Source organism: Pleuronectes platessa, chromosome 11 (assembly GCF_947347685.1).
Source record: "Pleuronectes platessa chromosome 11, fPlePla1.1, whole genome shotgun sequence".
NCBI lineage: Eukaryota > Metazoa > Chordata > Actinopteri > Pleuronectiformes > Pleuronectidae > Pleuronectes > Pleuronectes platessa.
This window is the reverse complement of record NC_070636.1, coordinates 18,303,307-18,324,674: the sequence shown is the minus strand read 5'-3', so window position 1 is coordinate 18,324,674 and position 21,368 is coordinate 18,303,307. Positions and strand designations below refer to the sequence as shown.

Here is a 21,368-nt window from a genome sequence, read left to right as displayed (position 1 = left end):
CGCGCCCTGTGATTGGCTGGTGGCGCTGAGCGGTGACCGAGGCGCCGGTCGAGGAAGAAGCATTTTACGGAAGAGGACGTTGTTTTGAATTGGTTATAGCTGTATTACTGCAGCTATGTGAATGAATATTAAGACCTGTTTGCACGAGCAGAAAATGTGTATGGTCAGAAGGCAGAAGTGTCTTATAACGAACTCATAAGAGTTTAATTCAGCTGCTTGCTGCACTGTTCGGTCGTGTGTTGCTGATTCACTGTCGCACACATTTACTCGACAGTGTCCAGACCTTGAAGAGTGTAAAGATGGCTTCTGTCGGTCACTTGGTGTGCAGGCGGTGGTTGTGTGGTCTCGGCAGATCGCCAGCAGTTCCCAGGCTATGCAGGTCGCTCACCACCTCCAGCACACGCAGGAGCGTCATGCCAGCCTGGGTCATTGACCAATACGGAGGCAATGATGTTCTACGGTTCACTAAAAACGCCAGTTTCCCCATCATCAACTACCCCAACGAGGTCATCGTCAAAGTGTGTGCGGCAGGACTGAACCCACTGGACATCAGCATGAGAGGTGAGTGACGTCACGGCTACACCTGCAGCTGGGGTGAACACATGATTTAATATCCACATGTGACATGTCAAAATTAAATCAAGGACAAAAGCTAAACATTTGACAAATCTTAGAGCAGTTCTGTGTTAGATTATCTTGGCATTACATGGGTTTATGTTGGACTCCTGTTATATTGCTATTGATGAAAGTATATTGAGATAATATTCTCATTGTTTTATCTCCCAGCCCCGATTGTATTACATATCCAGGTTTAGAAAGAACATGCTCCTTGATTACAGTTTTTTTCCCCCTCTGACTCCTACTCAGTCAGAGGCCGTTAGACTGATGTTTCTGGGGGTTTGCAGTTTATTTGAAAAAGTTCAGAGGACTTCATCATCCTCTCCCACACAGCCAGGGCTCGTTACACCACACCGTGATCTTCGAGGAAATAGTGCAAGAGTGTGTGGGAGGACAGAGTGGGCCAGCAGCAGTGAAAGTTTTTGTGGTTGATTCGTAAAAATGCAAGTTTCACACGTGGGAGTTATTTTGTTCCTACATTTCATGTTTGGTACAAACCATTAGTGACTTACATGAGTATGACAACTTAAATCTGAAATGTTCCCATCCCCACATCATATTAGACACCACGTGTTAGAATGAGATTTGAAATAAGCACAAAAAAAATCTCTACGCTAAGACAGTGAACTTGTCAACAACCTCATTGTTTCAAAATCATATCTCATGTCTAACTAAAGGTCCTAAACACCTTTATTCATCTTTGATTCAGTGGGACCTGTCTCTATGTAATTGGTTAATAATATCCGCTTTAAGAAGAAACTGTTTGATTAATCAAAAATCCCCCAAATCCTTTTTTTTTGTGAAACTGAAACCATTGTGGCTCCTGGTCTATTTTATGAGAATTTTACGATGTGAAATTAAATGTACTTACTAACAACCTTAATTCGAAGTTTAGAGTTGTTTATTTCATAAATTCTTGTTCTGAAGTATAACCCCTAATTTCACTGTAATGCTTTCTTTTGCACAATGAAAATCATTGGTTTATTTTCTATTCTATTGTATTTTGTTCTATTTAGGCCATTTTTGGTCAATTGAATGACCAAAGGTAGTTTCACAATTTTCACACAAAACAACACCTAGCTTTAGCAAGTATAAATGGTTATTTTTCACTATTATCTAAAATGATGTAGATCAAACAATTAATCTATTACCAATTTTTATTAATTAATTTGTATATTTATTTAAAAAAAATTGCTACAGCAAATAATCTCCTATAACCATCTTCCCTTTTCTCATCTTTAACTGTACTGTATAAGCTCTAATTACTTACTCTCTCGCTCCCTATCAGGGGGCTATGGTGCCGCTACACTCTCGATGAAGAGGGACCCTCTGAATATCAAGCAGTCAGGCAGCGAGTTCCCTCTCACCCTGGGGAGGGACGTGTCGGGGGTCATCATGGAATGTGGCTTGGATGTGAAGTACTTCAGTGAAAGGGACGAGGTACAGTGAAGCAAACCGCAGACAGGAGAGACCCAGCCTCAGTTACCACTCACTGAGAGACGATAACAAAAGACAAGACAAAGTTAAATGAGATTAGAATCATCCATCACTTGTTCATCGACAAGATTTACACACAAAAAGATTCACCTATTTCAACAGTGGAGGATGTAGATTGGTTCTGTGATGATTCTTTCATATCATAGTTTGTGAAGATTATTTACAGACTCCAGTAGATCCTGCATAACCATCACCACCACAGTGTCTCTTATGACCTGGCCACAGTGCGTTTTGTTTCAGCTTCACTTGGCTGAGAAACAGAAACTGATCTTGGATAATAACCGTGCATCAAAGTGAAGGGCTTAAGTAATTTAACTATGTTATATTAACGATGAACAAACAATAAGCAGATTTACTGATCTTCCCTGTTGTTTTTGCATATGTTCTGCTGTTTTTATATTGACTGTGGCACTGTTTTTTTTAACTATTTAAAGCACACTGATACTTTATTGGAAAGTGTTATTAGTCATATCCATTTATAATAAATCCTCCTCAGCTTTCCTCAGTCACCTCACAGTTCCTTTTTAATTATTTCCATTACTATCATTATTATTCACCTATCACTTATACAATTATTAGTCACTTTTATTTCAGTGATTAACACCAAGTTTCCATCTCAGATATGATTTAAATTGATAATATTTTTAAATGACTATAGTGTGAAGGTAAACTGGGGTTTTAAATAGACCTGTTTTAGCACTTCCTGTCATCCGTATTGTGCTTCTCTCACCACATGTCTGCTTATCAGTGAGTGACTCATACTGTGATGAAGAGAATTGAATATATAACTTGATCTCATCATCATTATATGTTTGGTAAATGAGTTTTGTGTTCTTGTGTGTCTCCTCCAGGTTTGGGCGGCGATCCCACCATGGAAACAGGGCAGCTTGGCTGAGTTTGTGGTGCTAAGTGCCAATGAGGTATTGTTCTGATCATGGACTCATACTGGGTGGATGGATGGATGCCATTTATTGTCGTTGTATGGAGTTTTAGATCGTTTTCAGCAGTCCAGGTGTGCATTGACACATATAGACAAAAAGGGAATTCACAAAAAGAAAAATCCCTATAAATATATAAAAATTCCGATAGAAAATTCCAGAAATATACAATTTTCTATGAACACATATATATTCCTACAAAAAATGACTATAAATACTCCTAAAAAGTTCACGTTCAGATAAATTATTGTACTTGCAGTTGTGTTAAGTAGAAGTTATTAATAACACTTTGAGCTCACGTTGTTACTTTTCCTGTGAAGTGTCATAGTTTAGTAAATGATCAGTTCAATTTTTTCAGTTTCCTCCTTGTCGATTGTGGCCTGTCTCAGTGACACGCTTGTTTTTTTTTCTTTCTGAAATTTAAAGACCTGACCTGCAACCTGCCCAGCAACTTATTAAGTACGTCAAGATGAGCTATAGCTGACGCAGGGGTTATTGTGGAAAGGTGCTGATCTTTTAATAAATGCTGTTCTGATAAATGTGTGTTGTGCGCAGGTGTCCCACAAACCAAAGTCCCTGAGCCACCCAGAGGCAGCCGCCATTCCATATGTGGCAACCACTGCCTGGTCAGCACTGGTCAACACCGGTGGTCTCAGTAAGGACAACTGTGCCAAGAAGCGGTGAGGGATAAACGCTGACACACTGCTACACACACACACACACACACAGACACACACACATTCCACTTGTTGTTAATCCCTCTCCACCCCAGAGAGGCTCCTTTTCTTTGATCTAGTCGATTATTTCACTCATCGCTCCGTCTCAGCTTAGCCCTTGTTGGCCCTCTCTGCAATGAGCCTCCGGGTGATGTTCTCTGCTTCTCTGGCAGCAGCTCAAACACTCCCTCACACCACCACGGAGCTGAAATGCTACTACATCTGACATGAATCCTAATGAGGGAGAGTCTGCGCATCCATCATTTAAAAAAACATTGTTGACACAGTTTTTAATTCAACATGTCTGCTTCTCTAACCCACAGGATCTTGATCCTCGGAGGATCTGGGGGCGTGGGAACCTTTGCTATACAGGTATGGATGAAGAAGTGGATGATGGAGGCCGAGCAGCATTTATGTTATTGTTATGGGATGTTTTTGTAGGTGCCTCAGGCTAAAGTGACCCGCTTTACATACGAAAATGAATATGTTCACCCATTCTCAGTGAGAGCAGTATGAAAGCTCAGAGAGCACATTCCCCCACAAAACAGATCCCTAATGAAGCTACATTTTAAATTAACCAGCTATGGTTTTTTATTTGGATCTGCACCAAATTATACACACTCATAAATATCAGTCCCCTGAAAAGCCTGATATAGGGACAGTTGACCTGGTTCTCGCATCAAGTCAGGTCGCCTTCCTTTGGAGGTTTACGTGGCAGGAGGATGAGATCCTGGGGAAAACCCAGAACTCACTGGAGGGACCACATATCCCATCTGACCTGGGAACACTACGATATCCCCCAAGAAGAAAATTGGAAAGTGTGGCTAGGGACAGGGACGGCTGGGATACTCTACTTAGCCAGTCGCCTCTGCGATCCAGGCTTGGATAAGTGGAAGCCAATGGATGAAGGATCCATGAATTAATCTCTGAGAAATAAAGAAAAATTGTGAAAAAAAACTCCTTTATCTGCCCTATGATCCAAATCTGCACCAAAATTTTGACAAAGCAACAAATGAAACCATGTTCTCCTTGGTGGAGGTACAAAGCAAGAACACTGATGACATTAAACTAACTATTAGGCCACCTCTCTCTCTGACCTGAGTAAAACTGCTCACATTACACAGATGTAATCACATTCAGCAGCTTACAATAACCCAAATATACTGTACATGTGCTGTCTTCTTACATAATAAATGACACAAGTTACATTAATATGCTGATATTGGATGATAGGATTGTCGTTGTGTGTCCAGATGCTGAAGGCCTGGGGGGCCCATGTGACTGTTACCTGCTCCCAGGATGCCGAGCGGCTTGTAAGGGGGCTGGGGGCCGACCACGTGGTGGACTACACAGCTGGACCTGTCGAGGTGCCGCTCAGTGCACTGGAGAAGTGAGAGAATCAGACACAAACACGTCTACAGGTTTTTTTTTCATTCACGTTGGTATTAAATTGGAGTTGGTATCTATACTGGCTTGCCCTTGTCGTCACGGGAACCCTGTCTCCCAAGCTGTAGTAGACTCATTAGTGTGGGAAACCTGAGCCCTTTAATTTTGAGTGTATCTCTCTCTCTCTTCGGGTCTGTTCAAGTGTCCTCATCGTTCCTCACCTACACCTTCTCCTCATTTACTTTAATTCATGATCCCCCCTCTTCCCCCCCTCTTCACCTCCAGATTCAACCTGATCCTGGATAATGTCGGTGGGGACACAGAGCGTTGGGCGTTGGATCTGCTTAAGCCCTGGAGCGGCGCCAAGTATGTCACCCTTGTGACACCGTTCCTCCAGAACACGGACATGCTGGGCATCGCTGATGGCATGATGCAGACTGCTGCTACTGTGGCCACCAAGGCCCTCAAGGTAACTATGGCATGCACCGAGGCAGTTTGGTTCTTTACTGTACAAGATTATTTGTCTATAAAAATAGTTTTCTTTCTTAAATGAGGGGAACGTTTTCACCGCCCATGCCACAGATACAATTATATCTTGCTATGGTTACAGCTTTTTTATAGCGTAAACATTCTACGCCATACACATCTTTCTTCATTCATTCAGGTACAGGTCAGGACAAATCAGGCCAATATATAATATTATCCATTATCTCTCTCTCACTCACTCACTCACTCACTCACTCACTCACTCACTCACTCACTCACTCACTCACTCACTCACTCACTCACTCACTCACTCTCACACACACACACACGCACTTGCCTGCTAGTTGTATCCTGTCATGCCATCGCCGTGTCGACTGTGGTGAGCAGCCAAGGGGAGCAGAGCTTGCAGTGCATCTGTTGTGTGTGTGTGTGTGTGTGTGTGTGTGTGTGTGTGTGTGTGTGTGTGTGTGTGTGTGTGTGTGTGTGTGTGTGTGTGTGTGTGTGTGTGTGTGTGTGTGTGTGTGTGTGTGTGTGTGTGTGTGTGTGTGTGTGTGTCACTACTTTTATCCCCTGAAGTCTTAACCACACAGTTGTTGAGGTAAACTGACTACATTATGTCTCATTGTGGTATTTAGAAGTAAAGTTTTACAGAAGGAAAATGAACACCTCAGCTTCCTTCTTGCTTGTTTCACCTTAAGCCAAATGTGTCTCCTTTTTTAATTGAGGTCCTATTGGATATAATAATTGCCATTATAGCTTTATAATACCAATAATACCAACATATATAATCATACAGAAGATCTTAAGAACAGATCTGTACATTTTCAAAGCTACTAGGAAACTGTGTCTTCAAACATTTCCACCTGAAACAAAGTGTGGTGGAAGTACTGAGGAAAACTTCTTCTATTGAACTTTGCTCATAAAGCTGGCTCATATTCAGCCAATCACAGCCGAAACACATAAGTACATTCTAATATGAGTGTAACAGTTTCTTGTCTTTTTCTTTTTAAAGCTGCTCAGTCATCACTTTATATTCAAAGTGAATCAAAAGTAACATAAAAAGTATTTTGTCTATCATCTTCCTTAGTTCTGCTCAGTGTATTAAGCATCTTTAAGCTTGTGTAGATTTTCTGCAACTCCATTTTATCAGCCTTGTTTTCACCAGCAGCTGTGCAGTGTGTTTATCAGCTTTAACAGCTTTAACAGGCATTTGTATTAAGTAGATCACTCTACATTGTTGTAAGAATAATTTACTACCATTTCTGTCACTTTATAATGTTAAAACACAAGGGAGGCATTATTCTGTGTTTTTCTAATTGTCAGTCAAGGCAGGGCACTGTATGTGTTTTACACATGCTCTTCAAACCTGAATATGTTACCACCATCCCAGACACATCATACAGACACATTGAGATGTTATAGTCTTCAGCCAAACCTCTTAAATTATAATCTTTAGACAGAAAGTGGCTCGGGGCCTTATTAGGTGGGTCCTGACTTTGGTGTCCTTGCAGTCTCCTTAGCTGGTTGTAGAATTAAGGGGCTTCTCGCAAATTTGTGGTTGCTGTGGACTAATTTCACTGATCACGTGAGTTATCGTTAACCCTGCTAGTTGGATTGCCGAAGTATTGCTGGATTTATATTCCTCATGAAGTCCCAGAAACACTTCTTCTCTATCTCTGCCTGCGCCGAGTTTTACATCTGTGTGGGCTCTCCATTTCTCCACTTGACTTTCAGTGTAGAATCTTTCCAGTCTCTCCTCCCTCTTCTTCCAGCCCTTAACCCGTTCTCCCTGTCCCCCTCACAAAGTGGAACCAGATAGGATAGTGTGTCATGAACTGTGAGGCCTTTAGCGGCGACATAGGACTCTTCATTCTGTTTCCTGTTTCGATGCAAATGGCATCAGCAGCCACGTGGCCCACGTACCTCCTGCTCAAATTCATTTCAATCCCTGAATTGACGTGTGAAGGGCTTTAGCTGATTTATTTGTGTTTTAAACAAGGTCACACACCATCCAATGAGAACCACAATGAGAGAGATCATTCATGCAGAGGAGGTGTCTATTTCCTGTCGCTCCATCGTTCAGTGTTGATAACTGGGGTTTTCTGTCAGAAGTGACGAGTTATTGGTTGGAGGTTCTCTGAGTAAAAAGATTAGGAGAGGACCTGTGGGTTTACCAAACAGGAAGCCAAAAACGTTGTATCACCACGTCATGTCTGCTCACAAGAAAACACTGTACGGTTAGTAAAAGAAAAACTAGAGTGCCCACAGGTGGCTCGGTTATCGCATTGTCCTCATTTCTACGTAGGCCTGAAGGAAACATGCTAGATAACTCCTTTGTAATCCCTACACACACACACACACACACACAAAAGGTCAAACGTAACCAAAGACTGAGTCAAGTCCCTTTTTTCTGGGAGTTGGGGAGTTGCAATGAATCCTACCCAGCTGTTAAAGGCTTAAAGGAAAAGGACGTGTGTCTCCACCCTCATGCACCTGACACACATGGGACTGTTTGAATGTCTCTGCTGACGAATGTCATTTTATGTACAGCAGCTGTAGAGGACACACTTAGTGTCTGTGTGCATCCTGGAAGATGTGAAGTGGAGAGAAGATTCAGATAATATTTGTGTAGAGTTGTCTAACATTTACTGGTCATTTGAAATAAGGCTGTACCATGATTTCTTGTTTTATTATGTGACCGAGACCGTTTTTCAGACCCGATCATACACTGTCAAGTTAACATCGTCAACATTAAAGTTCCTGCAGTGAAATTTTTTTGTAATTTAGTTTTTTTAATTCCCTGCTTTTTCTGTTCTCACAGCACCTCGTTAAAGGAGTTCACTACCGGTGGGGATTCTTTGCACCAAGTGGCCCTGCACTGGATGATATAAGGGAAATGGTGGATGCAGGACAGGTACTGGGTTTATTCTCTCACTGCCGATGGACTGCTGATGAACTCAAAACAGCACAATTGTAAATAAAAAAGGCTATGTCTGTGTGATTATTCAAAATTATTGATGTATTTTACATCTCACCTAATCGAATTTGACTTACACTGTGGAATATGACGCAGTTCAATTTTCTTAACCTCTATGCAGGCGACTTCCTCCTTATCTGAACACTTTGTTTGAAATAGAGAACATCACCTAGAAAAAAGTTGGTGGGAATAACGAGGAACATTTGAAATCCGATTTGACTTTAGTCTGTTAACACAAATTTTCCGCTCACTGTGGAGAATTTGGCCTGATGGTAAATTCACGTTCTGCTTTAAAAGCCTGCAGCGAATTTACGTCATCTGAGGATATTGAAAATAAAAACCTGTTTACTCAGCATTCCCCCCCCCCCCCCCTCTCTCTCTCTCTCTCTCTCTCAGATCCGACCTGTGGTGGAGGAGACGTTCCGATTTTCCCAGGTGCCCCAGGCCCTGGAGAAGATGGAGAAGGGTCACGCCCGAGGAAAGACTGTAGTCCAGGTCATCAACGAGGGCGATGACTCGTAGCCATGACTCTTGGGCACTGTGCTTTTCTCTGAACGACTATGAAACAAATGATATCAGTGAATGAAAAAAACTTCAGGTCCTGGGTTGTTGCATCCCCAGCTGCAAACATACATACTGTATATAAACAGTCAACATGGTCACTACAGTTATTGCTGTTCCCTTGTGGGTTTTGTAGGTTTACTGTGTAGGATTACCGTCTGAGCACTTTATTAGGAACGCTGGTCGATTCACACCAGCAGAGTTCAAATCTGAGAGCACCGGCGCCATCCGCAGGCTGCTTGCAGGTGTTTCTCCCTTCCTGTGCTACTGCCTGTTTGTTAAAATGTTCTGTGCTCACAAACATGTTTTTGTGCGTCGATTCTCAGACGTCCAGGTCATGGTCTCTACAGGAGTTGTACATATGCATATCAGCAACTGGACAAGGCAACACAAGCAAGTCATGGTGCCTATGTACACAGGAGCAAATACACAACTGGATTACAACTCCTCAAGATATTTAACAAACTAGTTTCACAGCAACATACGGAATGTGAATGCATTCACTTGACGATTGGTCAGTAGTTTAAAGAATAGAACAAATTTACTTTATTTGACCATGTAACTATAAACAGTATCAACAATCTGACAGATGTCTCCTAATTTTTTCAAGAGCTGTAGATGGCATTGTTCAGGTTTGTCGGGTTTTCGCAGAAACCTCATTCGAGCTCTCGTTAATTCAGATTTATTTTTCTCAAGGGAAAAGCATACTCTTCTGTGGCAGCAGGTTTTTAAAGGCTTAAGAAAAACATCTTTCAAAAAGGTTGGAGCATAGAGAAACTTTTTTATTTTCATGTGTAACAGTTTCCTCTTTTACATTCACATATTTACAATTAACAGTGGGCAGGTCTGCTATGACATTTAAACTAATCTATACAATTGATGCTAATGTACAACCTAAAGAAGTAAAGAACAGTTTGTTTAAAAAGTGTAAAACCTATGAAATTCTAAAAATATATCCAAACTTTACAATAGATCTTCTTTGATCCACAATTATTACAAAAAGAGGACATCTTTGGAGCGTAGGCACGTCGGCTTCATATCGCAGCCATCAGTGTGAAGCATACATTCAGATTTGTCCAGAGTAAGACCAGAGAAACCATGTAGTAGAAAGGTACCGTGGAGTAAAGACAGGTTTGCAGCATTGGAACAGGGCTGAGTTTTCACTCCATGCAGTTCAATCACAGAGGCCATGATGGAGTATTTGGTAATTGTACAGTGTTTAAAATCAAGAATGAGCAACGTTTTATTTACACATTCATTCTGAAAAAGAGGAAACTATTTCATCCGCTGCTTCATGAGTGCATGTTGTTTTTTTCAAAGTTAATAATATTAGAACATTGGTCCAGTCAAAGGTTGCACTCCTCAATAAGAGGAGGTCCCACCCTGCAGCTGCATCACACGGCTCAGTTCCCCTGTGATGCAGCTGCAGCACAGAGCCTCTCTTCTCACAGCATCTCCAAGGTCCATCTTTGGCTCAGCTTTCTCTCATCAAACGTGTTGAGGATCAACTGGTTCTTGTCATATTGTTGACCACCTGAAACCGAGATGTTTTACATGATGAAACATGAAAGAAAGGTTATATCAAATTCTGTCTATTCTGGGCCTAACTACAAGAAACTCATTGCAGAAGTTGGTAGTTATAGAAAACGAATATAATGAAATCCAAACCATTTAACTCTCTGAACAAACTGGTTAATGCAGAGACTATCTGTCCAGAAAGGAAAGGCACTGCAGCGGCTGAACTTTGCAACCAGCATTTTTTACCAATGCACCTCCCAAACCCACCAGCAGATGGAGCTGCTGGATGAGGACTGAGTCTTAGACACAGGAACTGTGCCCCAAAGTAATCATTTTTAATGTATTCCATAAAAGTTTGCTCAACGCTGATGGGTAGGGCAGAAAAGAGAAAGCTCTCTGACCTTTGACCTCCAGGACCAGTTCAGGTTGGAGGTGGAAGCGCACCAGGCCGTCGGGTGTAATGTTCCACAGCTGGTTGTCCTTGCCGCGCTCCGGGGAAACACAAAGCCGACTCCCTGCCATCACCAAACTGCCTGAGGTCTCCAGGAAACAGTCCTCGACCAGCTGCAGGGAGGGAGGAGGGAGATGCATTAAAGATCAGGTTTAACCAGTTATGATATCACAGCAAATAGTCCTTCAACGTAATGAAATGGTCCTTGGTTTCATGGTGTCGCTGGTAAATAACCAGTTAGTTGCATATCAGGTGCAGAAAGCAGCACAGATTGTGTGTTGTAAAAGCATGGCAGGAGCAGCAGGCAGGGTCAGTGGGAGCTGTGGCAGCCAGAGAGCTGCTCGTGCTCTTACACCAGTTTGTTTCCTTCTTCGGTTGGATTCTAATAGTGGGTCATTATTTGTGTTTGTCTGAAGTTTAGTAAATCGTTCAAACTCTTAATCTTGAGTCAGTCACTTTACTGAAAGGGGAAGCTGAACATAATCTAACACTCCTATTTAATTTAATGTCTACAGTTAGTTAAAGTGTAAACATTGCACATCTGATATGGTGTTTTACAAAATGGCTTTTAACTTCTCACTTTTTTTTGTTCAGTCACTTTATTTGACTAAACTATATAAATAGTCAATTATTATTATTATTATAACTATAACTATTATTATTATTAAACTGAATTATGTATATATAAAACATGGTGAAATTACTTTTCAGGACATCCTAACAATACAGCAATATTACTGATAACTATCATTTTCCATAATTAGTTTAACACCGTTTTCATTTCTTTATTCTACAAAGAAAAATGTCATAAGCCAATTTTTCTTCTATTTTTCTAGGTGCAAAACACAAACTCTAAAGTACAGAGCGAGCATGTGGTGAAAGCCTGAGATACCACCATCCCCTTAGTGTGATGTTTCATTATAGAAAACATTTTAAACCTCCATCAGAATACACAGTGATAGTTACAGATGGCGATGCAGGATAAATGTGCATGATTCTGTGTGTAAAAAATTCAGCAGTTAAAATGTTGATATATATTTAAGTGCTCAATCCTATTCATCACTACCAACTTGCATTAAATCAGTTTTTTTAATACATCCTACTAAAAGACGACAAACTGGACTGAAAACATAACCTCTGTAATGGAGGTAACCAGTGGAATGAGTGAGGTCTGTAGGGAATATAAGTGATTTCCTGTTTTGGATGTTGCATATGTCGACAAGATTCCACTACAGAGACGTGGGGTTTGTTATTCAGTACTGGTGGGTCAGGTTGTGTTTTTCCTGTGAGCACAATCGGACGTGTCTGTTGGGGGAAAGTAGGTGAAAGTTCTCTTCCTTGTTGTTGCGTGTGCGAGCACCACTTATTCTTTGGCTATTGCTCAGCGCACATCTTATGACTGAGCTTGTCACTTTGGTGAGAGTGTGGGGGGGGGGGGGGATACTCAACTCTTCAGGCCACACTACAGCTGTTTGGATGTTTGGAGAATTTCGATGTGAATTGTTTGCATTCTATAGGGCTATGTAAAAATGCTCCTGAGTTCCCTTCTCTGGTCAAAAACTAGGTTTAGATGCAACATCCCACAAATATGAGAGTAATTAGAAACTAGATTCCCTCAAGGCGACCCTGACCTTGTTCCTGCAGGTTTGTGTGTTGTTGATGTAGCTCAGTACCTTGCAAGTGAGGCGACCGTCCCGATAGAGCCAGACCTGCTCGACTCCTCCCGTCTCCTCCATAGCCTGAACCCTCATCAGCTTAATGTCATCCAAAGTTCCTGTCAGGGACATCATACATCCTGTCTCCCTGTTCCGCAGGCAGAAGCACATCTGCTTCTGTTGGAGGAAAACACGCACAAGCTCAATATTTGATGTTGTTCATGAATATACCTGAGTGAGAGTACGTATGAGCTCTATACAGGTATTATCATTTCTTATCTCTGCCTGTGTACCTGGTGTAAAGGACGCAGGGATCCTATTTGCTGCAAGTTGCTTAACTTGCACAAGTCAGTCACTTCACCTGGCTGTAGAAGCAGCTGTCGACCACGGTAGTTACTTCTTTCATACAACACCCACCTGGAGAGATGACGGGCAACCAGCATGTTAGTTCAGATTTACAAATCTGTATGGAAAAACCAGGATAATGTAAAATAAAAATAAATAAAAATAACAGTCTGTGTACATTCCAAGAGGAGCTCCATGATTTACAGCTGTCATTTTTGACAATCACTGGGTTCTTCACATTTTTGACATCTTCATTGCTTTCAACATGAACATGTCCAGATCTAAAATCTAAGGTAACACCAATTTTTGGAATTTCGTAAGTCATTGTAAAAACTTTTGAAGCAATATTATGATGATCTGAATTTTCACAACACACTCTTTGCCTTTTTTTCCTCAAAACATCAATAGCTAAGACTTTGGTTTAAGTGCTTAGGTTAAAATCAATGACAAGTTTTTTTACATACATTTAAAGTATACTGATATATAACTGAAGAGTTTAATTTATAGAAAAAACACATTTAATGTGTGGTTCAAAGAAGTTAAAAAAATGCTAAAATGTTTTCTAGGAGTATTTTAATCAAGACAACTTTTACATAACTATAACACATTAATGAATTCAATTAGTTGTTTGCTATTTTATGATGTTTCAACCAAGATAAGCTAAAATATGTTTCGATCGCCACATAGCTAACGTAAGGATTAAATTGCACCTTTAAAGTTAACATAAATATATCAGTAGAAATTTAAAAAGGGAGACCTACATTCCTCCCTCCACCACCAGGGAGCGTATGCGTGTATCCAGGCCCGCCTGCAGCAGATTCACAATTCCATTACATAACCCCACCCTGCGACCTCTGCAGCCGACCTTACTGAACATGACGATGGAGGGCAGAGACAGCGCCTGGAGACAGGAGAGAGTTTATATCACTGATATTCTCATATTCCAAATCCAAAGGGCACAAATATACATTTTCATATTCTTTTCTATATACACACATATGCTGTACTCACATGTCCAGAGGTGTGTATGGAGCGTATGGTAGAATCTGAGGACATGTAGCCCATGGCCTCTGGGTCGGGATAGTCTCCCTCCTCCAGCACGTACATGTTCTCTGTGAACCGGGCTCCTTCATAGGCCACCCAGCTGAAACAAACACATACACACATAATGGTTGTCATTAATCGTCTTCCATTTTGCCAAATCTCTGTAGGCTAATTATGTTCGAAATGACTTCTAAGACACTATATTTTCCATTTAACTTAATGGCACATGTCATTGTCAGGCAATACTTGGGACTCCTAAATACAGTGGAAACTATAACTTAATATTACTAATGTACATGAGTTGTGCAGCTTCTGTGTGAGTAGTCCCAGAACTTGGCGGAAAGGTAACAGCGGCTATTTACAAAAAGGGCTATATCACATTGTACGCTCGGGTGTGCTCATATTGTGATCATGGTGTTCATTGCTACATCTCCTCTTTTCAGCCTCTGTCTGACACAGATGTTTCTAGCTACTGTCTCTTTAACAGCCCCCTCCAGTTGAAGCCTAGTCTGCTCTGATTGGCCAGCTGGTCCAATCTGTTATGACTGGTCACCTGCTTCGAGTGCGAGTAGTAAATATCCATCTACCCTCTCTTTCACTTCACTTACTCACTATACTACTTAAATTCAGTCTCCTTTAAACATTAATCGAGAAAACTTTTACAGTATTAAGTCTGCTCTTATACCATTAGGTGTTTACAGAACACTATAACAAGCATTAGTAATTACCTGCCAACCACCACCTTACAGGACCTGGGCATGAAGTCGTCATCCAGAGCTTCTGTGTTCTCCTCCAGAGCCACCATCGTTCCCTGGAAGTCTGGCTCAGAGTAGAGCTGCACCTGAAACATACAGCACCACAACATACACTTTAGTGACCCTGACAACAAACACAACCAGTACGACTGAAGAGAGGAGGTCTTCTCCATTTGATATAAAGCTTCGAATGGATGGATGATACCTTGTATTTTGACGATCCCATCAGCATCTCCTACAGAACAGAGAAGAAGGGAGCATTAGAAACATAGGCTCTGCACTATGAGAAAATAAATTTTGTTCTTTCTAACACAAACTTAACATTACACTTCTTTATAATAACATCACTATAAAATAAACATAATCCTGTTTTTAGCCCAAAGTACCAACTAGAATAACCGCCCTCTTGTTTAATGTCACGGCCAACCGGTGCAGTTTAAGAGGATAAACATTTGTCTTTTCCGGCGCATGAGGTCACTGTGACCTTTGCCTTTGACCTTTAACCAACAAAAACGAATCAATTCATCTCTGAGACCACCTGAATGTTTGTAACAAATTCTAAGAAATGCCCCAAAGGCGTTCATTTAATTATTGGTTAATCTGCTGATTATTTTTGTAATTAAATGCTTAGTCAATGCAAGTTGATGTCACTAATTATCCAGAATGCAAAAAGGGTCTTTTACTATAATAATAAGACAATGAAAAGCAACATATTCTGATATTCTTTAAGCTGGAACGGTTAAATGATTTTGCTTGAAAATGACTCATTGATGTTGATTAATTGAATTTGAATTGACTGTCAGGCAGCTTCACTACAGATCCCTTCTTACACTGAAGACTGGCTGTATCGATGAGATCTTGAAGTTCTGGGCTCCCCAGTCGTCCGGGCTGGCATACAGGCCTTTCTCCAGCACATAGAGCTCTCCACTGAATCCAGGCTTCTCAAATGCCACCCATCTGCCAGCGACACACAAAACACAACTTCCTCACATGCACAAAACCACAGTGACTCACAGCAGAACTCCTCTATTAGACAAAAATAAAGAATAATACTGTCACTTGACAATCACATGTTGCAGGCCATCATGATGTGATTCATTCTCTGGTTAAATCAATGACTTGAACCGTGAATCATTAGAAGAAGAGGAGTTCTACTCCTCTGAGAGGTTGTAAAACAATTCAGCAGGTGAGGCAGAGTGAAGCAAACACTATAAAGGAGTGAAGAATGCAGACGCTCAAACATACAGCTAACTGTCAGATAACGTGTCATATATTAAAGGTGTCATATAAGATGAACTCATAGACTTTGAATGTGACAATCTGTGCAATATCAAAGTCCTTATACGTTTGTCGAGGCACACAGCAGCCATGTCAGATCACCTGTCAAATCGGATCCTTCTTTTTGCTTAGACATCTTATATGTACGTACAGTATATCTACAATAGTAACTGGACATTTACTGATTAAATTTCATCAGTGTAAATCTTTGCCTTCCAGAGGTGGAAGCCTTTGTCAAACCTCACCTTAATTTCACAAACCAATAATCATTTATAAAGGGCTGTATGTATGTAGGCGTGTCTTAAGTGACAGAGCACTTAGTGATGTCTGTGAAGTGAGCAACACAAAATCACAAACCGTGATGCTGTGCGCAAAACAGAGTCAACTGTTTACCTCCTTTGTTATGATTAAACAATTATCTATTTATAATTATCTTCCCCAGGGAGGTTATGTTTCCATCAGCGTTTCTCCAGCTCTGCAGGATCCAGATCTGACACTACTCAACAATTATTATTATCATCAGAATTTTTTTTACCCCCAGTTTCTTTAAAAGGGTGAGATAGGGCGTTGACTGAGGTATGCTCTCTCTGAGCCACCTTCTAGTTTTTTCATGTTTTTGTTTTATTTGAAGTCAGCAGTGGAGCGGCAAGCAGGAAGCACGAGGGAGAGAATGGGTGTGATCCCCAGCTGGATTCAAACCATGCACGACCGTGGCTGTTAGGCGGCATTCATTTGAACTATTCAGCAACCAGGACACTCCCTTTCTTATGAATTTTAACCTTGTTATTGTTTTTTCGTTTTCCTTGGACTTACACTCCACCCATGACGTCTATGGACTGGGTCCTAATTCCATGGCTGATGTCCTCCATGTTGAGGATGGGACCCAGTAGGTCGGCATGGAGCCCCAGCTGATCAAAGTTCGGCTCGCTAAAGAGTTTAACATGTGGAGACTGGAAATCCTTAGGAAGAAACAAGTCACATGGTGAAACAATTAGTAAGTGAAAAGACAGTCCTCTCATTTAAAACATCTCAATATCCAGGATTAAACTCTTCCATACAGGACATTTAGTTTGATATAATTCTAGTTCTTGTCGTATCAGCAGAAGAAGTTTATGGAAATATGGAAATAGACAAACAGATTTTACTTTGCACGCAGGCCGAAGGGACTGGATCCCGTCCTCAGATCCTCCCCAGTCACTGCAGTGAGAATATTCCCCCTCCTCAAGGATGTACTGCTGACCCTCGAAGTCGGCCTCCAAATAGCCCACCCAGCTGCAAGGACAAAACAAAGCCATATCATCACATATTCATGATTAACCATAAATTAATAATGTAATAAAGCACACAAACAGAGGTGGGTTTACTCACAAGCCACCGAGTATCTTTACAGAACCCACTGAAGGCAATGTTTTCTTATTGTCATCATGTTTGTCTGATTCCTCCTCTTGTAAATTGTACACATCACCGTCCACTTCTATGCACTCTCCATCGAAGTTGGGTTTCTCAAAAACTAAAGCCTGGAAAAGGGAGAGAGAGGAAGAAGAAGAAGAGTTATCATCATAACCCTAACCCCATGTATTTATTTTGGCCCCATTTCTCAGCTGAGGTCTTCTGCCTGATACAGTTTTACAATGAATCTAATGTAATTTTACTCTACTCTGTGTCCATCCAAGATTCATTCAGCTCCTCCCATCTCTCTCTCTCTCTCTCTCTCTCTCTCTCTCTCTCTCTCTCTCTCTCTCTCTCTCTCTCTCTCTCTCTCTCTCTCTCTCTCTCTCTCTCTCTCTCTCTCTCTCTCTCTCTCTCCGACTGTATAAAAACAAGATAATCTGGTCTTTGCAAACACAAAACACAAACGTAATTATTTGCATAGAGCACAGGGAAGTGAGATCCAATCAAGTTGTGTTTACAGGAGACACATTCAGGACACATTTTAATACTATTTGCAAAACAGACATGCTCAACACTAATACCAGGTCTGAACGGGGCCTAGGCTAGTCTGGGGTGTAAATAAAGGCCCTGTGCTAAGGGGTAGTACTTTGTAATCATTCAGGAATTAACAGGTAAGAGTAGTTATCTTGGTAGTTGGCTACTACTTTTATAAGAAGGAGAGAGATAAGAAGAGATGGTGACAGAGAACAAAAGTTAGCATTGTGTAGTTTATATTCAGCACAGATATTCATAGATACAGGAGTTGTTGTATAATGCAAAACAAACCTTGACAGCATGCGGATGCTCCACCCTTATTGCTCCCTGGAATGAAGAGACACACATTTGTAACTAATAGACAAGCAACAAGATGACATTATACAAGAAACAATGCATGCTTTATGTGCCGTACCATTCGGAGGGGTCTGAGCGAGCCGATGAACGGCTCGGAGAAACCCCAGCCCTCTGGGCAGGGGTACTCTCCCACCTCCAGCACTCCTACAAAACCTCCAAACCCCGGATCGTTATACACCAGCCAGCTACAGATTCACAGCGTCAGCGTGAGACAGGGGAAAAAAAGGAGAGTAAAGGTGAGAGGGTGAACATATGGAGTGTAATGAACCTTTCGTGACCTTTTTTCTTCACAGTTCTTTCTGATCCTTTTACAGCACTTTCACTCTCTACACTCCATGAGCCAGTTGACATGCTAACCATACATTATAGGCAGCACAAGCCCTGCGGCCTGCATTCCTTCACAGACCCAAAACAGATGCTGCACACACAGACACTTCCCCTGCATACCCCCGAAAAATTACGTCATTGTGACCTTTTTTTGATCAGATTTATAGTACTATATGGGATGTTCCCATTATGCAACACCATCAGTTACATATGTTCCCTGTTACTTTAAATGAGAGACATAGGTTTTCTCCTATTTATAACTATTATGTTTTTAAATATTTAATATTTAATATATAATTAACAAATGCTTAATATAATTAATATTATAGAAAGTCATTTGATACATTCTTAATATAAACTTCTACTACTTCTACTACTACTATCCTTTCCACCCTCTATTCCAACTAGTATACCACATCTTATCATAAGAACGTATACACAAACCTCCTTTTTTTCCCTTTTCTTTCAATCCTCTCTTTTATACTTTAAACTTTAACTTTCTGGCAGAAAAAATGTCTTCCTTTCCTGGACATTGAACTATTCATTTCAGGTTTCAGGTCTTACTAAGCTCTACACCTGTGTGCGTACAAACAAATCTAGTACATTTCCTTTCCTTTTATCTTTGGTGTTTTTGCCTGTTGCTATAGCAGTGTAAATTTTATCCAATGTTTCCCCCTCATGTTAATTCTGTCACCCTGTAATCAGGTCTATTTCATCATGTTTCACCGGTTATGTTGCATTTCACCAAAGAAAAATAGATAAAAAGTGCACAGCTGAACTTACACTCCAGAATGGACCTTGATGGAGCCAGTGGTCTGAGGCATCGCATAGGAGCCGATCTCTACAGCATCATCACAGTAAGATGACATCCTCCCCCTCCCATCAACCTCTGTAAACAGGTCGATCCGGGGCATGCTGTAGTCCTGCACAACAGACAGTAAATATTTAACCGTTTGAGAAAGTCTTTATTTAGAAAAAGAAAAAATAAGGATGGGACATTCTAAATGTCTAAATATAGGAACTCCTTTCCACAGGTAATACAATGTAAAACTGGAAAAATTTATTCAGAATCTGTGTAATCAAAGACTAATTTAAGAAGAGCATGAAACTGAGCAAATGTGAAATATGACATGTTTCCACATCCTCCCATTTTGAAAATATTGAGCCAAAGCTTCCAGGATACACAACCCTACAGGACAAACAGTAACAAAAACAACATGGATGCAGTATGAGGGAACAAGACAAATGAACCAGGTCACTTACTCTCACTGCCAGTCGGAGAGAGCCTATGACCATGGGTGCAGTTGGAACAGGTTCACCATTCTGGTCCAGTGTCGTTGGAGTGTCCTGATCCGCCCATATATTCACTATGTGCTCTGATGGACCTTCCTCAAGCGCTATGACTCGGCCCTTGAAGCCGGGTTTCTCGTAGAGAAGCCAGCTGAAGAGAGATGAGGAGAGAAACTTATTAATGTTACCATGTGAATAGATGAAGGGACAGTTTATTGGCTACATCACTGCTGTGGAGGCTCCAGGAGATACTGTACATGCTAATAGAAACATAGAGAAAACATGGACTGGATTGGAGAACAAACGACAATTTCATTTGAAAACCAGCTGAAGCAAACATCAAACTTTAACTATTTAAGTTACGATTATCATCAGTGACACTTTCACAGTTACAAACAGAAAATAAATTCATTCAAGTCATAACAACTTTAACAAGAAGACCCTTACCATCCTCTGATGACTCTGACTGAGATGACAGAGGACAGCTTCATCGTGGTGGCATCTTCCACATCACAGAAGAACTCCATCGCTTCACCTCCAAACTGAGCTTGTTCGTGTACGACAATCTGGATATTAGGAAAATCAGATAATGTGAAAAGACATTTCTTTACAACGATTGGCTTTTTTTTCCAGTGCAAGAAAGTAACAAAACAACAAAAAAAAAAACGTGTAACGTTATTTAATCCTACCTTTCCAGGTCTTTTGTGGATTCCTCTTACTGCAGGTGTCTGTGACGAAATGTAATATTTCAATTAGGAATTTTTGTAAAAGGTATTTAGCACAAAAATTACAAAGTCAACCATTAATACATTAACTTTGGCCAAGTTTTGCAAACATCAGTTTCCTTAGAACCATGTCATTGCTGTAAACGTGTCCTTTTTATTTCCATAATTCATTTTTGTCATTGATTGCAGTGTTTCTGTCCGTTATATTACATTTTGATTGGAAGAAGCCAAAGACAAAGATAAATAAACCTGAGAGTCTAGCAGGTATTGCATTGTACATTGTGATCCTTTAAACAAACAAATGTGTTTTCGCATTGTTCTACTCTATTTGCATGTCGATGCAAATATCTCATCATGATGTGACAGTGAATCTTTTGATGAGCAGATCTTGGCAAAGATTTACTGTGCAGAATTCCAGATTGTGCCTGTTCACGTGTCCTCACTTGCAAATGATTCATGACTTATTTGCAATTTCATGACAAGACAGAAAGAGCAGGATATGAAACTAGGGCACATAT

The 21,368-nt window shown here is 40.8% G+C and overlaps 2 protein-coding genes across 2 annotated transcripts in view; one reads left to right on the top strand and one right to left on the bottom strand.

Moving 5' to 3' along the window:
* The first annotated feature begins 21 nt into the window (after positions 1-21).
* On the top strand, positions 22-10,474 carry rtn4ip1 (reticulon 4 interacting protein 1). Its single transcript, XM_053435398.1, has 9 exons — positions 22-561; positions 1,907-2,058; positions 2,967-3,035; positions 3,609-3,733; positions 4,093-4,141; positions 5,023-5,159; positions 5,441-5,624; positions 8,463-8,555; positions 9,015-10,474. The coding sequence occupies exons 1-9, from the start codon at positions 300-302 to the stop codon at positions 9,138-9,140; spliced, it is 1,197 nt and encodes a 398-aa protein (XP_053291373.1). The 5' UTR covers positions 22-299; the 3' UTR covers positions 9,141-10,474.
* Positions 9,941-21,368, bottom strand: part of crybg1a (crystallin beta-gamma domain containing 1a) — a 42,212-nt gene continuing 30,784 nt past the window's right edge. Inside the window, exons 6-23 of the mRNA XM_053435397.1 lie at positions 20,815-20,853; positions 20,573-20,691; positions 20,099-20,276; positions 19,619-19,758; positions 18,567-18,693; positions 18,443-18,478; positions 17,594-17,742; positions 17,371-17,497; positions 17,039-17,184; positions 15,778-15,904; positions 15,153-15,182; positions 14,921-15,033; positions 14,160-14,292; positions 13,910-14,049; positions 13,097-13,220; positions 12,822-12,980; positions 11,099-11,261; positions 9,941-10,713 (exon numbers count right to left, since the gene is read on the bottom strand). Coding sequence (XP_053291372.1) covers positions 10,625-10,713; positions 11,099-11,261; positions 12,822-12,980; positions 13,097-13,220; positions 13,910-14,049; positions 14,160-14,292; positions 14,921-15,033; positions 15,153-15,182; positions 15,778-15,904; positions 17,039-17,184; positions 17,371-17,497; positions 17,594-17,742; positions 18,443-18,478; positions 18,567-18,693; positions 19,619-19,758; positions 20,099-20,276; positions 20,573-20,691; positions 20,815-20,853 — 2,139 coding nt within the window. The 3' untranslated portion in view covers positions 9,941-10,624. The remainder of the gene's footprint in view (positions 10,714-11,098; positions 11,262-12,821; positions 12,981-13,096; positions 13,221-13,909; positions 14,050-14,159; positions 14,293-14,920; positions 15,034-15,152; positions 15,183-15,777; positions 15,905-17,038; positions 17,185-17,370; positions 17,498-17,593; positions 17,743-18,442; positions 18,479-18,566; positions 18,694-19,618; positions 19,759-20,098; positions 20,277-20,572; positions 20,692-20,814; positions 20,854-21,368) is intronic.